The sequence below is a fragment of the Motacilla alba genome, chromosome 2 (genome assembly GCF_015832195.1).
Source record: "Motacilla alba alba isolate MOTALB_02 chromosome 2, Motacilla_alba_V1.0_pri, whole genome shotgun sequence".
In the NCBI taxonomy this organism is placed as follows: domain Eukaryota; kingdom Metazoa; phylum Chordata; class Aves; order Passeriformes; family Motacillidae; genus Motacilla; species Motacilla alba.
In genome coordinates this window covers 138870571-138891380 of record NC_052017.1, presented here as the reverse complement: position 1 = coordinate 138891380, position 20810 = coordinate 138870571, and the positions used below count along the sequence as shown (strand labels likewise).

General features: G+C 38.4%; 2 protein-coding genes across 5 annotated transcripts in view; one reads left to right on the top strand and one right to left on the bottom strand.

Moving 5' to 3' along the window:
• Nucleotides 1–4273, top strand: part of SNTB1 (syntrophin beta 1) — a 113575-nt gene extending 109302 nt beyond the window's left edge. The window contains exon 7 of the mRNA XM_038129169.1: nucleotides 832–4273. Within this exon, the coding sequence (XP_037985097.1) occupies nucleotides 832–924 (93 nt within the window). The 3' untranslated portion in view covers nucleotides 925–4273. The remainder of the gene's footprint in view (nucleotides 1–831) is intronic.
• Nucleotides 4274–4412: 139 nt separating this feature from the next.
• The window catches only part of LOC119697839 (MDM2 binding protein), a 30278-nt gene continuing 13880 nt past the window's right edge, over nucleotides 4413–20810 (bottom strand). For 2 of the 4 annotated variants that reach the window (XM_038129167.1, XM_038129168.1), the window contains exons 14-22: nucleotides 20562–20726; nucleotides 20104–20197; nucleotides 18539–18694; nucleotides 17071–17166; nucleotides 13690–13956; nucleotides 12253–12484; nucleotides 11053–11166; nucleotides 9323–9388; nucleotides 4413–7956 (exon numbers count right to left, since the gene is read on the bottom strand). In XM_038129167.1, the coding sequence (XP_037985095.1) occupies nucleotides 7921–7956; nucleotides 9323–9388; nucleotides 11053–11166; nucleotides 12253–12484; nucleotides 13690–13956; nucleotides 17071–17166; nucleotides 18539–18694; nucleotides 20104–20197; nucleotides 20562–20726 (1226 nt within the window). In that variant the 3' untranslated portion in view covers nucleotides 4413–7920. Of the gene's footprint in view, nucleotides 9389–11052; nucleotides 11167–12252; nucleotides 12485–13689; nucleotides 13957–17070; nucleotides 17167–18538; nucleotides 18695–20103; nucleotides 20198–20561; nucleotides 20727–20810 lie in introns of all 4 variants that reach the window. The other 2 variants (XM_038129164.1, XM_038129166.1) reach the window with 1 other exon arrangement.

The window sequence follows — 20810 nt, the reverse complement described above, 5'->3', positions numbered from 1 at the left end:
AATGTTTCATCCTGGCCACAGTTTGGGTCGGCACTTTCTTTGAAAGTGTGAGAACAGGAATGTTGTGCTGTCCAGGCAAGGACAACCATTTCCAAGGTTGTTCATAAGGAAAACAGGAACTCCTTAGACAGCAGTAGTTCCTGGGAGCAGACTGGTGTTTCTGATAAGCTCAAGAAGGGATGAGCCCAGGTTCTGCTTTTCAAGGTCAAGGCCTAAATTTCTCAAGATTGCTGTGCAGCCTGAAAAAAGGAGGAAGCAGGGCAGAATGCATCACCCCAAAAGGCAAATGTGGTTTGTTTTGATGTGACCCTGTTGTTGGGCCTCTGCACACTGACTAGCCTGTCACGCTTAGCAAATGCATGGTGAGATCATCCGAACCATGACTATGGAAAACAAAAGTCAGAGTTCAGTCTCACCGCTGGCTGGGGGAACAGAAGCAGGTGTGCAGCACTGGCTGAAGGTACTTCAGCTGCACCAACAGCAGATGCACTGGGCATCAGACAGAGCAGTCCTACCACCACCCCAGGCAGAAATGGCCAAAAAAGATGGGGTTGAGCCTCTTGAAAAAGTGCTTGCAGAATCTGACTCAGTTTTCTGCTGCTCACCCAAGTGATGCAAGGACAGAGGCACCAGGATCTCACCTACTTCCAAGATGCTTATTAGTTTTAGTAACCTAAATATTTGCAGCTGAATGCAAAGGAAAAACAATATGGTGTAGAGTCGTTATTAATAGAAGCCTGTTCATAATACCAGACAGCAGTTTGAGTACTCAGTAAATGATTTCTTGTTTGAGCTATAATTCTCAGCTTGATTTTTTTTCTGTACTTTCAGCAACTGGACCTTCATTCCTGCCCGAAACCAATTGTTTTCATCATTCATTCCTTCCTGTCAGCAAAGATCACAAGACTGGGCTTGGTGGCGTAAGTGGGATCCATCTGTTTCTTCGAAGAGAGACAGAGTAACCACACTGATCTGAAGTACAGTCAACAGCAGCAACCTGTCCTAGCTGGCAGCAGACACCAGCCTGGGACTCAGGAATGGGCATTGGTCATTTCTGCAGTCCTCCAAGGCCCAGGTTTCATTTTGACCAGCTAAAGAGATGGCATGACAAGGAAGACGGGGGATTTCATTGTAAATAATGGGATTTTAAAATCCCATGTGAGCCCATAAAAGTGTGTAGTACCATACATGTAAATGTTTCAGAATCATAAATTGTGCCTATTTCAATGTACTTGTCTATATAAAGTAAAGGGCTATGCAGACGAGCACTTGCTGGTTGTGATGCAAGCCAAGTTTGGTTGGGGAGAAATCCTCTAAAGATTGTCCCATCACCTAAAAGGAAAAGGTTTTTTCAGTCATAATCTGTGCACCTCTTACAGATTTTTCTTTTGGAGCACTGCCAGAACCTGTTGCATGAACACCCAGCAGAGCCTGCAAATGCACACTGTTGAGTTGGACACTCTGAACCAATCCAGCTGTGAGCAGCTAACAGCTGGAGTCCCCCCCACCAGGGCAGTTTCACACGAAGCAGTAACCACATGTCTGTCACCCACATTCCTAGTGATGGAGCCAAAGCACAGGAGCAGCCACAGGGATGGTACTGAGAGCCAGCTGTCAGGGGGGCACAGGCAGGAGGGTTCTTTGTTAATGAACACAGGATGCATTTTTATAGTGACTTCCCACAAGAGCTTAATGAGTTTCAGCTATCTGGGAGCCCCAGCTCAGGTAAAAGCTACCTGAATCCATTCTGAGGCATGATGATGCTTCTGCCAGCTTATCCCCATGGCAGTTTTCCAGTAGAAAGCCATGCTAAGATTCTGTCCTCCTACCCCTCCTAAGTCACCACCTTTGCTCAGACAAGGCTGGTTGTGTGGTCTTCACTGAAGAACAAACATAGGGAAGAGGAAGACTTGATTTTATGAGTTTGTGAAAAATTTATTGAAGCAGCTCCACAACAGTGGGAAACATACACCAGGGCAGGAACATGAGCTGCACTCCTTGACATGGAACTGCTCCTATGGGCATGATTTGGCAAGACCAGGTTTCTTGCTGGGGAAATACAAAGTGTTCACCTCCATGCCCACAACTTACTCGTGACTGTTTTGCACCACAGCTTACTGCTGTGACTCAAAATGTGATTCACTGAGTTCCAGCCTTGTTCACTGCTACTTGAGCAGCAAAAAGCAGGCAGGAACACTGACTTTCAGCACCAGAGATGATACACACAGGTCACACCTGGAAATAAGAAACTGGCATCACATGATCTGGTGGGAATAGGAAGAAGCAAAACAGGGATGCCACTTATGTTGTTCTTCCTTTTTAAAAAGAACAGCTTCACACATGGGTGGGGTTTTGTCTACTTTTAGAGTTTTGCCCTAAATTCACACTTGAAGGACAGGAAGTAATAGATTCAGTGTTTGTGGATGTTCAGTTTTCCTATTACAACATTTCTTTGATTCCTGAGAAAGCACATAGATTTCAATTTAGCATCACTTGGCTGGTAAAGGAGAAAATTAAAAACACATTTTGGTTCCACGTTGTTTTAGAGCTAAGTTTGAGAGTTAAGCATAAGTCATGCTGTCTATTCAAAGCACAAAAGATGGTGATTTCCATAGGTATCTTAATCACCAAAACCAATTAAAATATTGGGATGATGGGCTGAATTCATAAATACAGAAAATATTCACTGAAGAACAGCTCAGTGCCCCATTGGAAGAGCAGCCCCACTCCCAGGACCTCTCACCAGTCAAAGGCATGCCAGGGAGAGATCCACCCAGCTCTGCACTTTCATTTTATTGTCATGGTACTTGCACATAAAATTAAGTCCTCATGTAAATCAGCAAGGAGGTAACATGTTACCTAACTTACCAGTAATTTCCAGATGGACATTTCTCATTTAGTGACCACTGCCATTCACACAACTTTCTGTGGCAGTTACTTGGGACTCCTTGGGCTTGGAAGCTTCTGGAAGAGATCTGAGAAGCTGAGAGCAGTCGGTACGCAGGGGACAGGGCTCTGAGGAGGAGCTCATGTCACCTTACCAAGGAAACTCTTGTGTCAAGTCTTTAAAAACCAGTTCAGGACATTTTTATTGCTGTTCCAAAGTACAATTAAAAAATTTGGAGATAGGCTCCTATAAAAGTGCTGGGGGAGTAGGTAAAATACATATGTCAACTATACTGCACTATTTCCTTAATCCTTTTAACACAAATCACTGGAATGTTATACCTAACATGTATGTGCATTGTAAATATTACAAATTCCTATATTAGTGCCAACAATTAAATTACACAAAATGTAATCTAAGGTGCTCAGTACTATATGAAGTCTAAGTGAATAACTAAGCAGTTTGCAAAGAAAATTCATATTATATATATTTATAGAAAAAAATTAATGATGATTACAGATGCTATTTCTTCATTTTCAGATTTTGGACTGATTCATATTTGGATGGGATAGACAAATGAAATATGAACCTACTCCACATTTATAAGAGTATAGTGAATATTTATATTTTAGAGGAAAAGAATATATTTAATAAAGTCATTTATTGGATTTTTGTGACATGAGCTTACTTTGTATCCAGACAAACTATCTGGAAGGCTGTCCTATGGTTTTGGGTTGGGAGAAATACATTTAAACTTCAGCGTTTCTGTTAAGAATTCTGTTACTGGAGGGAAGTGTTGATTGCATTGGTGGAATGACTTAAAAACTTAAAATTAAAAAAAAAACAAACCCTGAAATCCCACAGGGATGTTTCAGGACAGATCACTCAGACAGCTCTGCTGAAGTTGCAATGCTTCCTCTGTCATTTACACTGGACTAGGTAGTAACAGAAGACTTACAAAAAATTAAGAAAAAGCAGAAATTTCTGCTCAAGCTTCTGCACTCAAGGACTGAGGCCAACATGTGCCTTTCTTCTCTTATGAATGGTTATAGGAAAACAAATTTTTTTTCTCCTTTGATTTAATTCTTAACTTAGTGGCCCAAATAGAAAAGCTTACTGTGGGAACTTAAGCCTTTTCTTTCAGTCTGACCCAAGTTATGATGGAACAGCCTCATGGAAAGCCTAAAGGATATATTCCAGAGTTTCACTCTTCTCACAAAATAATTACTATAAATGGAATGGTCTTATCAGAAAGTTTATATAGCAGCTTCATCATGAGAAAGACTGGGATACTTATTGGAGCAAAAATGTTATTGGTAAAATGTGATGTAAAGTGTTTGTTTAAAAAAAATAAAAATAAAGCTGATCTGATTGCGTTCAGGGAATCATACTGGTGTTTCTAATAGTCCTGGCCTTCAAATTAACCAGCATCTCTCTTAAGAAAGATTGGAAATGTTCTGACTTTGGAAGTCAGAACAAGACACTTGACATGCTACCAAGCAAATCACCACCACAAACACCATTAGAATTGATCCTTTCCAAGAAACAAAACAAGTGTTTGCTTTCTGCAGACTGTTAGAATTTCTTCCTCCCACAGGACAAGGCAGCACACTCCATCCAGCTCTTTGCATGGGGAAGCTCAGCTGATTCGAAGGGCAGATTCATCTGATTTCCACCTGAGAGCATTCCCAGTGTCCTCTTACCCATGCTTAAAAGCTAATTGGAGCTTCTTTGGTTTCAGTGGAAGCAGAATCAGAGCCTAAAGAAATTATGTGCTTCAGATCATTAGACTACCATTGATTTCTAAATTTATGTTATTTTCCATAAAAGTCAAACTGGCAGATTGATAACTAGCTATTTACTGAATCTATTTACTATATAGAGAGACCATTAATACACTATATAATACATATTTTTATATATATACATTGTGTATATTATGGACACTTTTGAATTCAGTGGTGACTTCAGTTTTAAAGAGCAGATATTAATAATATGCTCACAAAATTTTGATAAACTCAGTGAACCCTCCAGACAAAGCAGGGCAAAATTTTTATTTAAAAGAATGAGGGGAAAAACATTTTAAATATTTAACAGAGACGATAACCTCCTGTTAAACATGATCACCTGCTTTTCCCACATGGGATTAGCTATTCATTTTTTTAACTTCATCAAAATTTCCATGCTTGTGTAAATAATTAGAGGCATTAGGAAACAAATTTATAAAACAAATTCCATGGGAGAACTGTGAATTGGTACAAAGAAGTTTGTGGATTTGGAAAGTGTTAGTACCCAAGCTAAGTTCTGCGGTAGCCCAGTGATACTCATCATGTAATTAAAATTAATTGCTGTAATATTACAAGTAATCATATTGCCAAGTAATGGCAACCACATTAGTGCTGTTTTACCCCAGTCCTGTGGGGAATATAAGCACATAACATGGATGGACAATGTACTTCTACATATAATACACATATGTTATTATGCTATGTTATGTGCTTATTATACAGGATGGATGGATTATGGGCAAACCAGAAATGTGTACTGGTGAATAGGATTTATGTCCCGATTTGCAGAAACATGAAAGTAAGCACCCAAAATATGCATAAAGCAGACTGGATTTGGGGCTCAGCAGCCACAAACAAGAAAATAATTTGAAGTTCAGAGACAAAGGGTGATGTTACATTCTGCATAACCTAAGTTACAGCGTATCAGCCAAGCTGCAGGAGCTTTCAGTGTGGGGTTTTGGAACTACGATACACATAAAATAATTTGGTTTAGTGCTGTTGCAGTGGACCAGATCAAATTATTGTGCCTACTTTTTTGTAGGTTAAGAGTATGAACAGGGACAGTTATCACAGCTCAAATGGGGCACAGTGTTATTAAGCCACAATAATAAACCAGCTACCACTTGTCCTAAAAAGCCACCAACAGAAAGAGCAAATGAGACATGGGTAGCAGTGTATTAGTTCTGCACTGGGAATTGTGCAGAAAACCAATACATCAAAATGCTTATGCTTCCCTAACTGCTTTCCTGCTGATTATTTCAGGCCAGTCTTTGAGTCTACAGAATTAATTAAACCAATAACCATTGGGTTCTACTTGAAGTACAAGAAAAGCAGTTCAAAGTATTAATTACTTTCCTGAAGGTATTTTCTGTGCTCATGGCAGCTAGCCTCAAGGATTTATGAAATGTAGAGCTTCTGTACTTTTACTTATCAACTTATGTATTATTACTAACTACAAAGTTTTTTTAATTAAAAATACACAAACTTCCCAAAATTAAGTAGAAAACACAACTTTCAGTGGCTTGCTTTAGTATTCAGACAAAAGTATCAGCATTCAGGCTGAAGAGAGAAGGCTACAGCTTACAGCTTTTCTCTCTCTGGAAGTAGATACTTTCTTGATTCACTCTAAGATGTTAAGAAAGGTTAATGTCTTGATTACTTTCTTGTTTTTATGTTGAATGCAAAGAAATGTGAGCCATACACAGTAATCATTACATTGGAGCAATTTTGTGCACGCACTTATTAAATGATTATTTTAATAACGCTCTTCATTTCATTTCTATTTCACCAAATCCCTAAAACTGGGATGCTGTGGATGTGTGGCATTCTGCAGACAAATGTCATCCATTTTACAAGTAGTTATGTTTGTCCTGAGCTTGCACAGTACTCACTAGAGCCCACTGTCACAGCAGAACAACTTCAGAGCTCTCCTACTACAGCTCAGTTAAACCAAGTACACACCCACCCAGGAAAGGTCTAGTACAGTTCAGGACAACGGTAACTTGGGAACAAAGGAACAGAACAGTTTAACTCAAGATTCTGTTAGACATGAAAAACCTCCCTAGGGCTCAGCTTTACACCAAATAGAATTAAGCAAAGAATAACGTCACAAAATCAGGAAGGCTCTTTAGAGAAAGCCTAGATTTCACAGTATTAAGTCTAACCTCCACATGGTTTAGTTTGATTATTTTTTCACAACATTAAATTTCATTTATATTTGTATTGCTTAATCTATTTTCCTACTGGGATAATATAGGAAACAATAGCCTGCATCTCTGTCAGTTTTAATCCTGTTAGTTTATATGATAAATAGGAAATCCTTAATACAGAAAGCTTAGTAGGAACTCCTCATCACAACAAAATACTAACTGGAATAATTACATTAGTCCCAGCCAGGTATATGCCAGAGATTAAACAGAGGCCAAATTTAGTGTTTGCAACACACCTAGAAACTCTTTTTTCCCTCACATTTCAGCATAGCACACCAGCTCTTCTCCAGCTCTCACCATCCTCATTACCACTATTGCTTTGATTTTCTCCTCTTCCAGGAAAAGAAATCTCAGAGATCTCCTTAGATATTCTTCTAAGGAGTCTTACAAAGAGCATGCAGGAAATTATACCGAAAATTCAGCTCGTAAAATGAAGAAACTTTCTTTAATGGGACCTTGCACCATGTTTCAAGCCATGCTTTTTTTCTTCCTGATATTACAACACAGAGATAATTATGGTTCAAATTCTGATTGTGTTTTGTTTTCACCTGCAGAATAGGAACTATTCTTAATTAGGATATAAACTGTTAATGGCTGATGCTGTAAACAGCTGTTTATACAAGAGCAAGCTGAAGTAGAATAGAGATCTTCACACAAAAAGGTAAAACAAAGTAGTAGTTATCAAAATTAAATATGTGGGTTTTTTTATTAATATAAAAACCAAATACACTGGTTGACAAATATACAAAGCTTTATAATTCAAGTCAAGCTATATTCCTTTTAACAAACATAATAAATACACATATAAAATACAACCTCTTTTCATTTGAATAAAAAAAATTTAAAACTTTCAATATAAAAAGTTTCCAACCTTGCTGCTGTGCTTGAAGAATGAGTGTATATTAATACTACACTGACCAAAGTCCTCCCAGTGTGCAGATCTGTGTGTGCATTGGGCAGCATAATGCTTCTCAAGTCAGAAGTGCTCTGTCTCCACAGCTCCTGGGAAGGTGTGAATAGAATCCACACAGTGCCTCTACTTGCTAGTCTTTTCCAAAACCCATTCAATCACCTGGGCAAATAAATGAGAAAACAAACAATTTACATACCTCCTGGTTTTGAAAGCAAATTATCTCACAGTTATCAATTCTTTCTTTAGTCCTTTGTTACCATCCATGTAGTGCTTACTAAACAGGATTTAAAACCAAACTACTCAGGAGAAGAAAGTATTGTCAATAATCTGAGAGGAAACAGCATTACCCTATAATTGTATTTAATCTTACAGAATGCTTTGTCTTTAGCAAAAGGCATGTTTAGAACCCCTGAATTGAAATACTTCACCCCATTCTCTCCATACACCAGCAAGAAGGTGCACATAATACCAAACAGCTCATGCTTCCAGCAGTAAAAGTTCCTAATGCCAGAGAAGAAAGAATGAAGGATAATTTATGCACTGCTGTATCTACCTCCATTATTGCTGCTGCTTTCCAAGCAGGGCAGTTGTTCAGACCACTGACTAGTCCTTGGCAATTATATTTTTGTAAAATAATTTCAAAATACTCTCTAATACAGAGACTTAAGCAGTTTAGGAGAATACCAATTTTAATGCCTTTTGCCAACAGCAAATGAACAAAAAACAATCAATTTTCTGCCCAGACAAAGATGGAGGTGAGAAGCAGTGTATCAGCACAATAGCCCAGTTCAACACCAAACATCACAACCCATATAGTTTTTGAAACCTTATCATCCATACAAAGCAATCCACAAAGGAATACAAATTCTTCCATTTAATTTATGATTATAAAAATTGTACTGTAATTCTGCATTACACTTTTTTTCCTTTTTTTTCCCCAAATCATGGAGTCACTTCAGTGTATGTCTCAGAACTCAGTACCAGTTACTTAATTTCTGGAGGAATATTTACTTCTGTCATTCGCTCTGTGCTGCTGTGCATGTAAGTCCCACATTATGCACAAATAACCCCACCTGATATCCCTTGTGCTTACAGTTACTCACAAGCCTAAAATTACTCATTTTCATTGCTTCTTTAAAAAAAAATTATTTCCTTTCATAGAACTGCTTATGACTTCCTAACCTTTGAAATGTTATTTCCTTCAACACAAGAAAAGAACAACTCCCTAATGATCCTAATTAAAGAAAAATCTCATCTCCTATTTTCTTGATTTCCTCTTTGTTTGTTTCAGTGATGTAGAAACATTTATTGTCTTCATTTCCATTTCTCACTGTGGCACATCATCTTGGCAGCTGTAAGTAAAATACCATCCAAAACCTGGAAATTCTGCCTTGGAACTACTGACTGAGAGCGTTTGTGTGAGATCAGAGTGAAATGAGACCCACATGCACCTCTTCATCTCCTAAAGCTGTGGACTAAACCATCCTGTGGCTATGTACAGGAACAAATAAACACATGGTCTTACCTGTTTAGCATTGCTATTTGCTGTTTTCTTCATTTCATCAAGAAGTCCTCTAGAAGTTTTTAGGTCCTAAATATGAAACAAAAAGCCACAGAAGTCAGCATACAGTGATTCTAATTTGGATTATATGAGCCCTGACAACCAGGGCAGTGTTACATTTTATCACCTTGTTCAGTACAAACAAAAAAATATTCGCCTTTGCTTTTTTAATAAAAAAAAAGGAAAATAATTTAAATCTATTCCAATGGGTTTCAGGTTTCCTCACAGCAGTCCAAACCTAGTACTAAATTATGATTGAGTCTTCCTAAATTTCTGCATATTTCTGCACAATTTCCAGAAATTTTTTCTTCAATGATATTCAAAGTTCTCACAGTCTTGACTGAAATCCTGTTTCTATACAAACATGGAAATCAGCTGTGAGCTTACCCTGTAATACAGAGTTCTGGCAAAGAACAGAGTAGCAGACATCAGAAAAGAAAACCAGTGCAGAAAAGGGAAAAATCCAGAATGGCTTTTCTGTTTTGCAGTCCATTTAATGAGTCCAACCTCATCTACTCTTTTAAACAAAGCAAGAACAAAACCTTGCCTGGAGAGAAAGAAAATGTGTTTACTACTTGTCTCCAGAGGAAAATTACACCTATGTTACCATGCTTTTGAATTATGCAGCACACAAAAGGATTTAAAGGACTCAGACACAGACTTGGAGCTGCAAGACAGCTCAGGAGAACACAATCCTGTGACACCTCTCTCTAGAAAGGACAGGATCACTGCCATATTCTTCCTTTTCCTTTTCTACTTGAAATGGAACCACAAACCCTGATTTGCTCTACTCGCACATCCCTACCTGCAGCCCTTTCTGATTTTGGATTAGGAGATCTTCCTTCAGGGCATATTTCAGGGAGATTTTGGGAGCACTTACAGAACGACTGCACAACTGTGTTCCAATTATTTAAGAAATTGGTGCTTATCAGCAAGATGTTCTGATTGTGTAAGCATCCAGCCCTGTTTGACTTTTTTTAGCTTAAAGCACCATTACTGAAGTTGGCTAAACTGAGCTGGTTCACCCATAGTGGTAGGTGAAACACATGCAAATGAACAGAACAGCAGCTCAGCTGGTGAGCAACAGCTTTTAATCACTCCATACTGTAATTAGCTCGATTTTGTGCTCAGACCAAGTAACATGGGCTTCAGCATTGACTCACAGTCTCCTGGGTATTGTGGAAAGAATTCTCATCTCCCCCTAAACATGAGGTTGATGCAATTCTACAGGGTGCTGCTGAGGCAGTATGTGTTAGATAATAGAGAACATCATGTCAGGGAACTGCAATTTCTGAGTCAGTTCTGTAAGCTACTTATTGAGCCAACAATCTCAGAATGAGGGAGAAAGCTGAGCTGTCACAGCTACAGCTGGGAGATACTCTATTGCCTCCTTAGCTGTTGCAGCTCTTAAGAGTGACCTAACAGGCCCATGCTTTAGCATATTATTCCATTATGTATAAAAGGCTTTAGAAGGTTTTAAAACAAGCAAAACCCCACCAAGCTATATTGTAAAACTACCTTCTCCATTTGACAACAAGTCCAAAGTCTACTCACACAATCTACACATTACTAATACACCACTGGGAAATACTAGCTTAATAAACTCTGAATATCCCACATACTAGCTCAAGTTTTATTTAGGAGTGGCTTCACTTAACTAAGAATAAAGAACTGTAAGTGTGTCTTCTAGTTACCTTTAAGTAGAATTTTGATATCTCAAATAGACGCTGGCTGCACGATGCAAAGCACTTATGATCTTCTGCAATTCCATGTTTTTGAAGAGTCTTAGCAACCACTTCCTTCAGCATCTTGGAAACAGAAAAAACACACTCAGAAGTTTATCCCAACTATTGACACAAAAAATTGTCCATGGGAAGCAAAAAAGCCAAACACAGAAAACCTGATCTTTTGTGATCTTGCCTGCCTTTAATCTACTGCCCAACGTGATCAGCTCACTGCCTGCATTTGAGCAGAGTTATTTAACAATCTATTTCCATTTCCTTCATTTTAAAATATTAAGAAAATGCTTACACGTCAGGGATCGGTGAACAGTCACATGGAGCTTGGAAGATAAAGACGTCAATATTATATTGGGTTTTTTCTTTTTCAAAATAATATATATAAAATTATCACTTTTTGCTGTACTGATATTCCCTTGTTTGATGTATACATATTAAAAAAATTTAAAATCTGACACTAAAGTCTCATTAGATAATTTCCTCTGACATTCTTTACATCAGAGATGTTTAAACTGCTGTAGGTCTGAATGAGTCACACCAATTGATGCTTCCAACTTGCCTCTGACAGTACCTTAGCATTCTTGCAGTGTTCTCCTTGTACCCTGGGATTAATTAAAAATTTGTATCACCAAGTCAGAAACAGTTTTGTGTACTGTATTTTAGAAGAGGCATTCCTAATATATACAACTAATAATTAGATATTATTCCACCAAATTCTTTAACTGCTATCTCAATTAATGGATTTATAAAACTACAGGAATCTTTATTCTCAGACTAGTCTGTTCCTCCACGATGCCTTTGACCCTTCCAGAACATATATCTCTTCGGTGCCTTTAGGTTTTACATTAATAATCTATATTTCGTAACTCGTATTAATTGCTATTCATTTCCACCTTTTTTATTCCTCATTGTTATCTCTCTCAGCCCTAATTTTCTGGGCATGATAAAATTTTCTTTGCGCACTTTTTCATTCTTTGCTTCTGCAGCACTCTCCTCAGTGCCTTCAGGATTCACTTACACAAGTGAACAGAATGAAATTCACTAACAAACACAGATGAAGACAATTCCCCTTGAGTTAAAAGTTTTTACAGATCAAATTCCATGGAAAGAAGTTTAACAGCTCTTCTTCACTAAGAGAACAAGGTAGATTTTTACCCTCGTGTGTTTCTGGGATCTCGATTCCTTCTCTGGCTTGGCAGCCTCAGGCTGTGCAGCGGGGCCAGCCCTGGCGGCAGCTCCGAGGCCCTGGCCGGGCAGTTTCGATGGCGCTGCAGCCGCACCAGCGGATCTCTCCGAGCGCTTCCTCGGCACAGCCACGGCACAGTGACTCCTGCTGCTGCCGCTGGCCTGGGACAGCAGCGAGTCTGTGCTCTCAGATTTGGTTAGCCTACAAAGAACAGTAAAAAAAAACAATAAAAGTAACTTTCAGGTTTTATCCCGACTCTTTTAGTGCTGCTGTTTCTGCTAGAGAGGCTGCTGCTTTAGAGCAGTAAGTACTGAGCATTCCTGCAAACAACATCTGAAAACAGCAGTGAGGAAGACAGGATTCTACTCTGTAAAATTTTTTTGTATTAGAAAAGCACTTTGCTGACTGGATTGGGCTCTGATATGTAGACCCACTGCACCTCTGATTAAAAAGGTCTAGAAACAAATTGAAGAAATCAGGTAACTAAGAATATAAAACTCTTGGAAAGAGAATTGGCCTCCAGTCTTTGGATGAGACAAAACTTCTTGAAAATAGCTAATTTCTTTTGGCCCTATAGGAATGTCACAACTCATCTTTGACTACAAGAAGTTGGGCATTATAATTCTATGGGAACATTGTAATTCTTGATCCTTCAACTGTAAGAGCATCAGTAATTCCAAACTCCAATTTACAAAATGTTAAGTATAATCACATCTTCTTTTCTAACTATTCAGTAAGCTGCAAAAGATATACTTATTTCTAAAACCAGACCTCTGTTAAAGACTTATTGTGATTAGAATGCAAAGGGTATCAAACTGGAAATGAGGAAGAAGTGAAGTATTACAGTAAGAAAGTGAATTTGGAAATAGTGTTACCTAGCAGTTATTATTCAGTGACAGAGTTTGCATCTTCAGAGTGAGGACAAGATACAAAGGGAAATCTTAAAAACTAGACTTCCAAAAAAGACTTTAATAAACAAGGCTGACAATAAGATTGAATTTTGGTAGGTCATCTTATGCCAGCAGTCCTTTGGATTAGAAATTCAATTATTCTGTTTGTACAATCCTTGGCTTTCTAAACCTTTAGTTGTTTATTCATAGTACAGGAGCCCTGACTGTTTCAGTCCTAGATGAGGCTGTCATCTTTTCAAAGGCAATTGAGACTGCAGGATATAACCCCAAATCTGTTAAATAAAGTGTGCCTGTGCTGCACGGTTTTGATTAATCTAATGCCATCGATGAGATCGCACTTGAGGAAAAAAAATGAACCTACAGAAGAGGATTAAACAACTAGAACATTTGTCTAGATAGCTTCACTAAAACATTTTGAAATGAAAGAAAATATGCAGTTCACAAGAGACTACTGAAACATTTCATGCTAAAGATTAATTTTATTCAGTGCATTACCTTTTCTTGGGATAAAAGTAATCCAGGTCTTTTGATCTGCGTTTTAGCCTTGATGTCTCTGTTTTGAATTCACTTTGCAAAGTCTCTCCATCAGGGACACTTCCAGGCTCTGACAAGACTGCAGGAGATGGGAGAGGACTCAAGACAAGTGGCACAGGGCAGCACTCTTTGGTGCAAGTAGTCTGAGTTTCATAGCGAATAAGGCGAGTTTGAAGTTCAGCATATCCCACATCTCTCTCCAAGGCTCTTCTGTTATCAAGACAATATCTAAAATTGAAATTGGGTGAGAAACCTGTGAGAGAAAGTCTCTGTTTTATTAAAATCAGAAAAACTTATTTTGACAGTCATGTGAACTCCAAAACCTTTTTTTTTGTTTGAACTGGTATACTGTTCTGAAAGACAACTTTTAAGAGCCCAGTAAATTAATATTTGCCTGATGGATTTTGCTATACTTAAGTCCAACTCCAACAAAGAAGCTGATTTATATACTATTTGTAACACTTTACCCTGTTCTTATAAGATTTCCATGGACATGGAAAATAGCAGAATTTTTTCCTTGAACAAACTCTTTGAAATGCAACTTTTAGCTTTGTCTGAGATAAACACTGCTGTATGAGAGATTCACGTTTTTAAGTACTAAAAATACAAAAAAGTATCACTGAACAAGCACAAGCTTCCTATTGACTACTAATGAATAAGTGGTTTGATCAACCAAATCAACAGAACAAACTGTATTAACTACAGTGAGGCTGAAAGATAACAAATGAACAAATGATAACTCAGTGAAACATACATATGAGGTAACACAAAATACATCTTAACTAACTTTTTGCTGGTATAAATGATTTACAGGACTCCTTGCACAAGAACAGTGTTTCATCACCCAGTAATTACTGTAGTGCAGGGAAAGGTAACAGTAAACCCGGTCTTATTCCAGCCTCTTTGTTACAAATTGTTTTGAGCAGAGTGAGCTCTTGCTCAGCCCACCCTTCAAACTGCTCAGCAATGTTTCCTACTCTCAGGAATGCAAGACACATTCTTTACTTTTATCTCTTAACGCGGAGTGATGTTAAATTGCTAGTTCTGATGTTTCTATTTTCTTCAGAGTATTTTCATATTCAGGGAGAAATTAATTTTTCTAATAACTGGCTGATGAATCAATTTCTACAGTTGAGGAAGACTTTCCACTAGAAATAAATTCATTATCTGATAAGAGAGTAAGTTGTCTGAACTTAAAAGTTTCAAGGTATTTAATTTTTATTATTTATATTCTCAGTTCCCTGAGTAGTCACATACCCTAGAAAGATAAAAAAAATCCATTTAACTTTAGAAGTTAAATTGCCATTTTACTCACTGCTTTAATGGCAATTGCTTTCTCTTTGCAAAGCAGCATTCAAGTGTCTGGCACATGTTCATTACACCAAAAATTTGATTAAATAGGAACAGCCTCATGTTCACAAGTCCTGGTCTTCATGGGGGACTTCAGCCATCCCGATAATCTGTTGGAGGGCCAAAACGTAGGACAGAGGCAATCCAGGAGGCTCCTGGAATACACTGGTAACTTCCTTCTCTGAGTGAGGTGAGGTGCTATGCTAGACCTTGTGGCCACCAAGAAGGAGGGGGTGGTGGGGAATGTGAAGTTCAAGGGCAGCCTTGGCTGCAGTGACCATTGGGCAGCAAGGGAGCACACAGCAAGCTCACCCCTGGACTTCAGGAAAGCAGTTTGCCATTGACACTGAGCTCTGTGGCACGGTCAGCACTAGAGGGAAGAGATCCCACCCAGAGGCTTGAGAGGTGGCCCTGTGCAAACCTGATGAGGTTCAACAAGGCCAAGTGCAAGGTCCTGCAATTGGGTAAGGGCAATGCCAGCACAAATACAGGCTGAGTGAAAAATGAATTAAGATCAGCTCTGGGGAAAAAGATGTGGGATATTGGTGTCCCTGCCTATGGCATGGAGGCTGCAACTAAATGATCTTTAAGGTCCCTTCCAACTCAAACCATTCCATGATAACTGTTACTCCTCGGTTTTTTTTACAAGATCTTACCTCCAAATATAAATACAGCAGCTGGGCAGATGAAAACCGCATAGTACCAAACACATCTGCCCCAAAACCACAATATTCTTGTTACAATATGTTCTGGTCATACACCTCCTCCCACTCTACTGCTTCCCTCCCACACTGCTAAGCACATTGCCTCTGCAATGTTAATATGCCAGGATCTTCCTCCTCTCCCCAACACCCAGGCCTCCCTGTGGTCTGGATCTGTCCCATTTTGCTAGAAGAAGAGGCAGCACGAGCTGTGCTGTGCCTAGTTTGAAATCTCAGGCACACTCCTTGCTGAGGGCAGGCAGGGCAGCAAGATACCACATAACAGACAACTGGCTTCTTCCCACACCTACCCACAAGCATTTCTCTTTTCTACCCAGTTGCCTCTCTGTGCCACTTATTACAAACCTAAAAAGGCTAACAGGCTCATCAGTTACTGTTCAGAAAAAGAGATAACTAAAGAGATAGGAGTGCTTCATTGCCCTAGAGAACTTGGCTAAAATTACCAGATATTAAACACAGACTTAATCAAACTATTTGTAAAATCAATAGGGAAAAAATACCAGCAGCATTATTAGTCAATTCTGATAAACTGAAAATGTGATTTTAGGACGCAGCAGAAGCTTGCACAAAAACTGAACTAACTATGCTTGGTATCCACTGCATTTCTTAATATATACTGCAATAAGACTGTCTGTATGGAAGAATGATGCTTAATTATCTACTCCAGCATTTCTATAGCCTTTTTCCTTTTCTCCTCAATGTCAATATTTGTATTTTTCTAAACTATTTTTATACATCTAAATGATGTGACAATTTGCCCATTTGTTTGCTTTGACAAATACCTATGGCTGGCTGGCTGAAATTAACTAACAGTCCTAGCCATACGGATCCTTTTGGACATCCTTACCACTAACACTTGCCTGCTGATGTTTTCAGGCTCCCTGAACATAAAGGTAGCAGCATCACAGCAGATCTCATTAAACCTTTTGACTATCAGTCTTAAAAGTGTCTACAATTAAATATCAAAGCAGAAACTATGTATGTACTTAAAGCATGTGCTTCACTAGGAACTTGATATGTAGAATTCCCTTGCCATTTTTAGCTCTGAATTAAAATTTTCAGAGACACTGAGAAGAGACACAGCAGTACAACTGAGAAAAAAAGACCTTCAATTTTTCTACATTACCATCAAGGCAGCAATGTTGCAATTGAAACCAGTGACATTTAAACCATAATTAACATACCCTTAACATGTTGCTTGAAACATTTCTAATTATACTTAAACTGGAAACCAGAAAGTAAATCTGAGAAAAGAAGTCAGGAAACTTACTCAAGTCCATGATAATGGCATCCAGCTGCTTTTTCAAAAGGCAAACTTCTGAGTTTTCCAGGAGTAAGCTCTGGTGTCAAAAGAAATGCATTTTCACTGAAAGGAGAAAAATAAAGATCTATTTTAACCAGTTACCATCAGGATAAATTATATTTCCAAAAATGAGAAACAAATGCCTCCACACATGAAGAACAAAACAGCATGTCTTGCAGCTAAGCCCCGAGGACAAGGCATCAATGGAAAATTAAATCTGTACCTAAGTGAGAATTTAAGTTCAACGAATTCCTACTGAGCTGTTACTGTTACAGAAGCTCTTAGACATTTCTTAGATGGTTAAGGTCACTGCTCCAAACAAGTTACCAATAAAACTAGGCAAACATCACAATGTCACAACGGGACACATGAGTAGTAGAATGAACTGAAAGGAACTGGAAAATGACCTCCCATTTCTCAATCAGGCACTGTAAGTAATGAAATCCTTCCCTTCAGCTTCAAACTGTTGCCTCACCTAACACTCATCTTTCCTAGCCTTCAGAAATAATGGCTTGTTTCCTGGGATATTTCAATTCCAGCTAGTAACTCTCTACAGCTAAATCATGAGAGTGTATTTGTTCGAGGTTATTTCAAGGGAATAAGCCATAGCAAGGCAGATGGAAAGATCTTAACTTCAGTAACTATTTTACGGAAGTCTCAAAAATCCTACAGAAAATCCAAAATACTACAGAACCTGTCCCTCTCACAAGCACTCTTACTGCATACAATGAAGTCTGAAAAAGGATCACGGGCTGTACCAAATAAATGCATCATAGTTTCTAATAGTCAGTACTAAAAAGGTCAACAAATATAACTGTAGTGACTGCAAAGACTGTCTTGCCTACCTAGCACTCTGTGACACACTGCACAAATAGTACAGGTTCTGCTTCTACAAACACTATCTGACTCCTATAGAGTCTGGCCTTAACTCTAACTGATGTATAGATCCCGAAAATTATTCCAGTAACTCCATGTATCTATAAAAAGCATGACAGGAGACAAACACAGTTAAATAGGCTCAGATATTTTCTTATTTTGTCTTCCCACCTAGACTCCCCTCCAGTGAAAGAAATCACACCAGAAAAATTAAAGCTCTACCACAGTAGCTTCTGTTTTACTAGAACTACTCTTTTGGAAATGGACAGACAGGGCTCTACCAGTAACAAGTTTGTGCTTCAGGAGATGATTTTGTTATTTAAATGCCTAGGACCAATATCATCACCTCCAGCCATTTCAGATTCTGAAATAACTACATAGCCATACTGACTGGAGACCAAAACAGTTGATTTCACTGGCAGGCATGTGACGTAAGGACGTTGCAAGTTATAAACTCAAACGCAGTTAGGCCATTCTGTGACTCCCATTCCACCCTTATTTACATCCCCTACATCAGCTCTGAGTTTGGTCTTCAGTGGCTTTAACATGCTGATCATACCGCTTGGGAACTTGGAGTGGCTGCAGATCCCCCACAGGCAGCCCTTCTGGGGTGAAGTACTTGAGCAGCTCTTTAGCATCCAGCAATGTCAGGGACTCCCGCTGGCTGTCCTTGTGTCCCAGCAACTGCTCAGGTGAATGTGCAAACAGAGGAACTCTGGAAAAAAGGCAGAGAGCAAAGACCAATCGAAGATTTATTTTTCTTTAATAAACTCACAAACTCATTTAATATTTAAAGAAATCATTGCTACTCTGGAGCAATTAAACTACCATTTTACCAAAGTAAAATGAACAAAGTTGCTCCTTGGAACGTTCACACAAATGTTCATGATAAAGAACATGATAATTGGTGCAAATTCTCTAAAAATTCGACTGAAGAAAGTAGTTTCTTCAAGAATTTAGAGCTTGGTTATGAAATACAACATGGGAAGATGATTATTCACCCCTTTTTTCTATTCTTTGACCAAAAACTGGTTCCCATTAAAAAAAAACAAAACCAATATACAGGAAAGGAACAATAAAGCCACTACTGCATGCAACCCTCCACTCCTTTTTAGTGTCTTCAATCAAGTTCTTCTTTTTCTCCCTTTGTAAGCAATACATTGTATCCTGATGCAGGATAAGAAAGATACTCAGTTCAGATTATGAACAAAAAAATAAACACTGACTATGTAACAGAAAGGTCCTTCAGGAAGCTTTTTGACAGCTAACTAAAAGGAAGAACTTTGGCTGTTTGAGAAACAAAAGCCAATAATAATAATAACAATAATGATGATGATGATAATAATACCACGAGAAAGCTAAAGTGAGAATTTATCACATGCAGAACTCCAATCTAAGCCATGGCCACCTATGGTACTTGAAAGAGAGAAATGGGATAGAAGTGACTCAGAAAAGGACAGCTGGACACTTGCCTCTACAGGTCTGTCAGCAAGAACATTAACACCACCAAAGACCATTAAGCCACAGAACCACAGCATAGGCTGAGCTGGAAGGGACCACAAGGATCACTGAGTCCAACTCCTGGCCCTGCACAGCAACATCCCCAAGAGTCCCACCATGTGCCTGAGAGCATTGTCCAAACTCCTCTTGAGCTCTGTCAGGCTGGGGCTGAGACCACTGCCCTGGGAGCCTGTTCAGTGCCCAACCACACCCTGGGTAAAGAAACTTTTTCTAATATCCAACCTAAATTATCTGTATTAATTAGGGTATGTTGGGAGAAAGAAAAGGTTTTGTATGTTTTTCTACCATGGCTACTATTTTCTTTGGTAATTCAGTTTTAGAACTATTGGTAGAACTTTGGTAATTTAGTTTTAGAACTATTATACTTTTAGCTAGCTTCCAGTCACATTTAGTCAATAGAAATCAAAACAATACTTCTTTAAATACCAATAAATTACACCTTTGGAAATTGACAGAAAAATTGTTTTAACCTTAAACAATATTTTGTTTGAAAGATTATCAGTATGTGTTAACAGCTTACAGTACGGTTATCAACATAGAAAGTTCCTCTATAGTAAAGTTTAATGGCTACTCCAAAGAAAATCTCCAATATTTCATTATTACCTCATTTTTTGTTTGTTTTTTTCAAAGTTTTCCAAATTCTGAAGAACATCTCTTTCTGGCCACTCCAATGGATTTGGCTCTATTAAATAAGGCTCTGCAAGAAATACATGTTAGACAACCCTAAATAAAGAATCTTGTTTCCTAAAGAAATAGATATACAGCCCTTTATATATAGATCTTCCTCAATGCATCTCTCTAAAAGTATGTAAATAAAATGCAACATTGGTGATGCAATCAGAAGTGTTTTCTGGACATTTTTTTTTTTTTGTCAAGGAAGAAAAAGGAAATGCAAGGGTAATTTCAGTTTGCAAAACAAGCCTACAAAGCTACTTTGCTTTTCCTTCCATGTTTTCCTCTCTTAGTAAAAAGACTTTACTCCTTTCAGTAAAAGATTGACAACCAGTATGACAAAACATCCAAGGAAAATAAGCAGCCTATTTGTAAATAAAAATACTTACCACGAGTCTCGGTGCATGACTTGGTTTTATTGCAGACCTTCTGTGGAACAGGTTTAGGAAGACTAGTGCTGCACAGGTCCAAAAAACATTCCCTTGTGAGTTTTAATAAGCTTTTAAACTCATTGGTAGAAATAACTGCAGGCTGCTTGGTCAATTCCTTTCTCTCTATAAAAGAAAAAATAAAAGGTACTGCATCTGCTAAGTAACAAAGAACAACGGGAGCCTGCTGAAAAACAATTATGCAAGAGA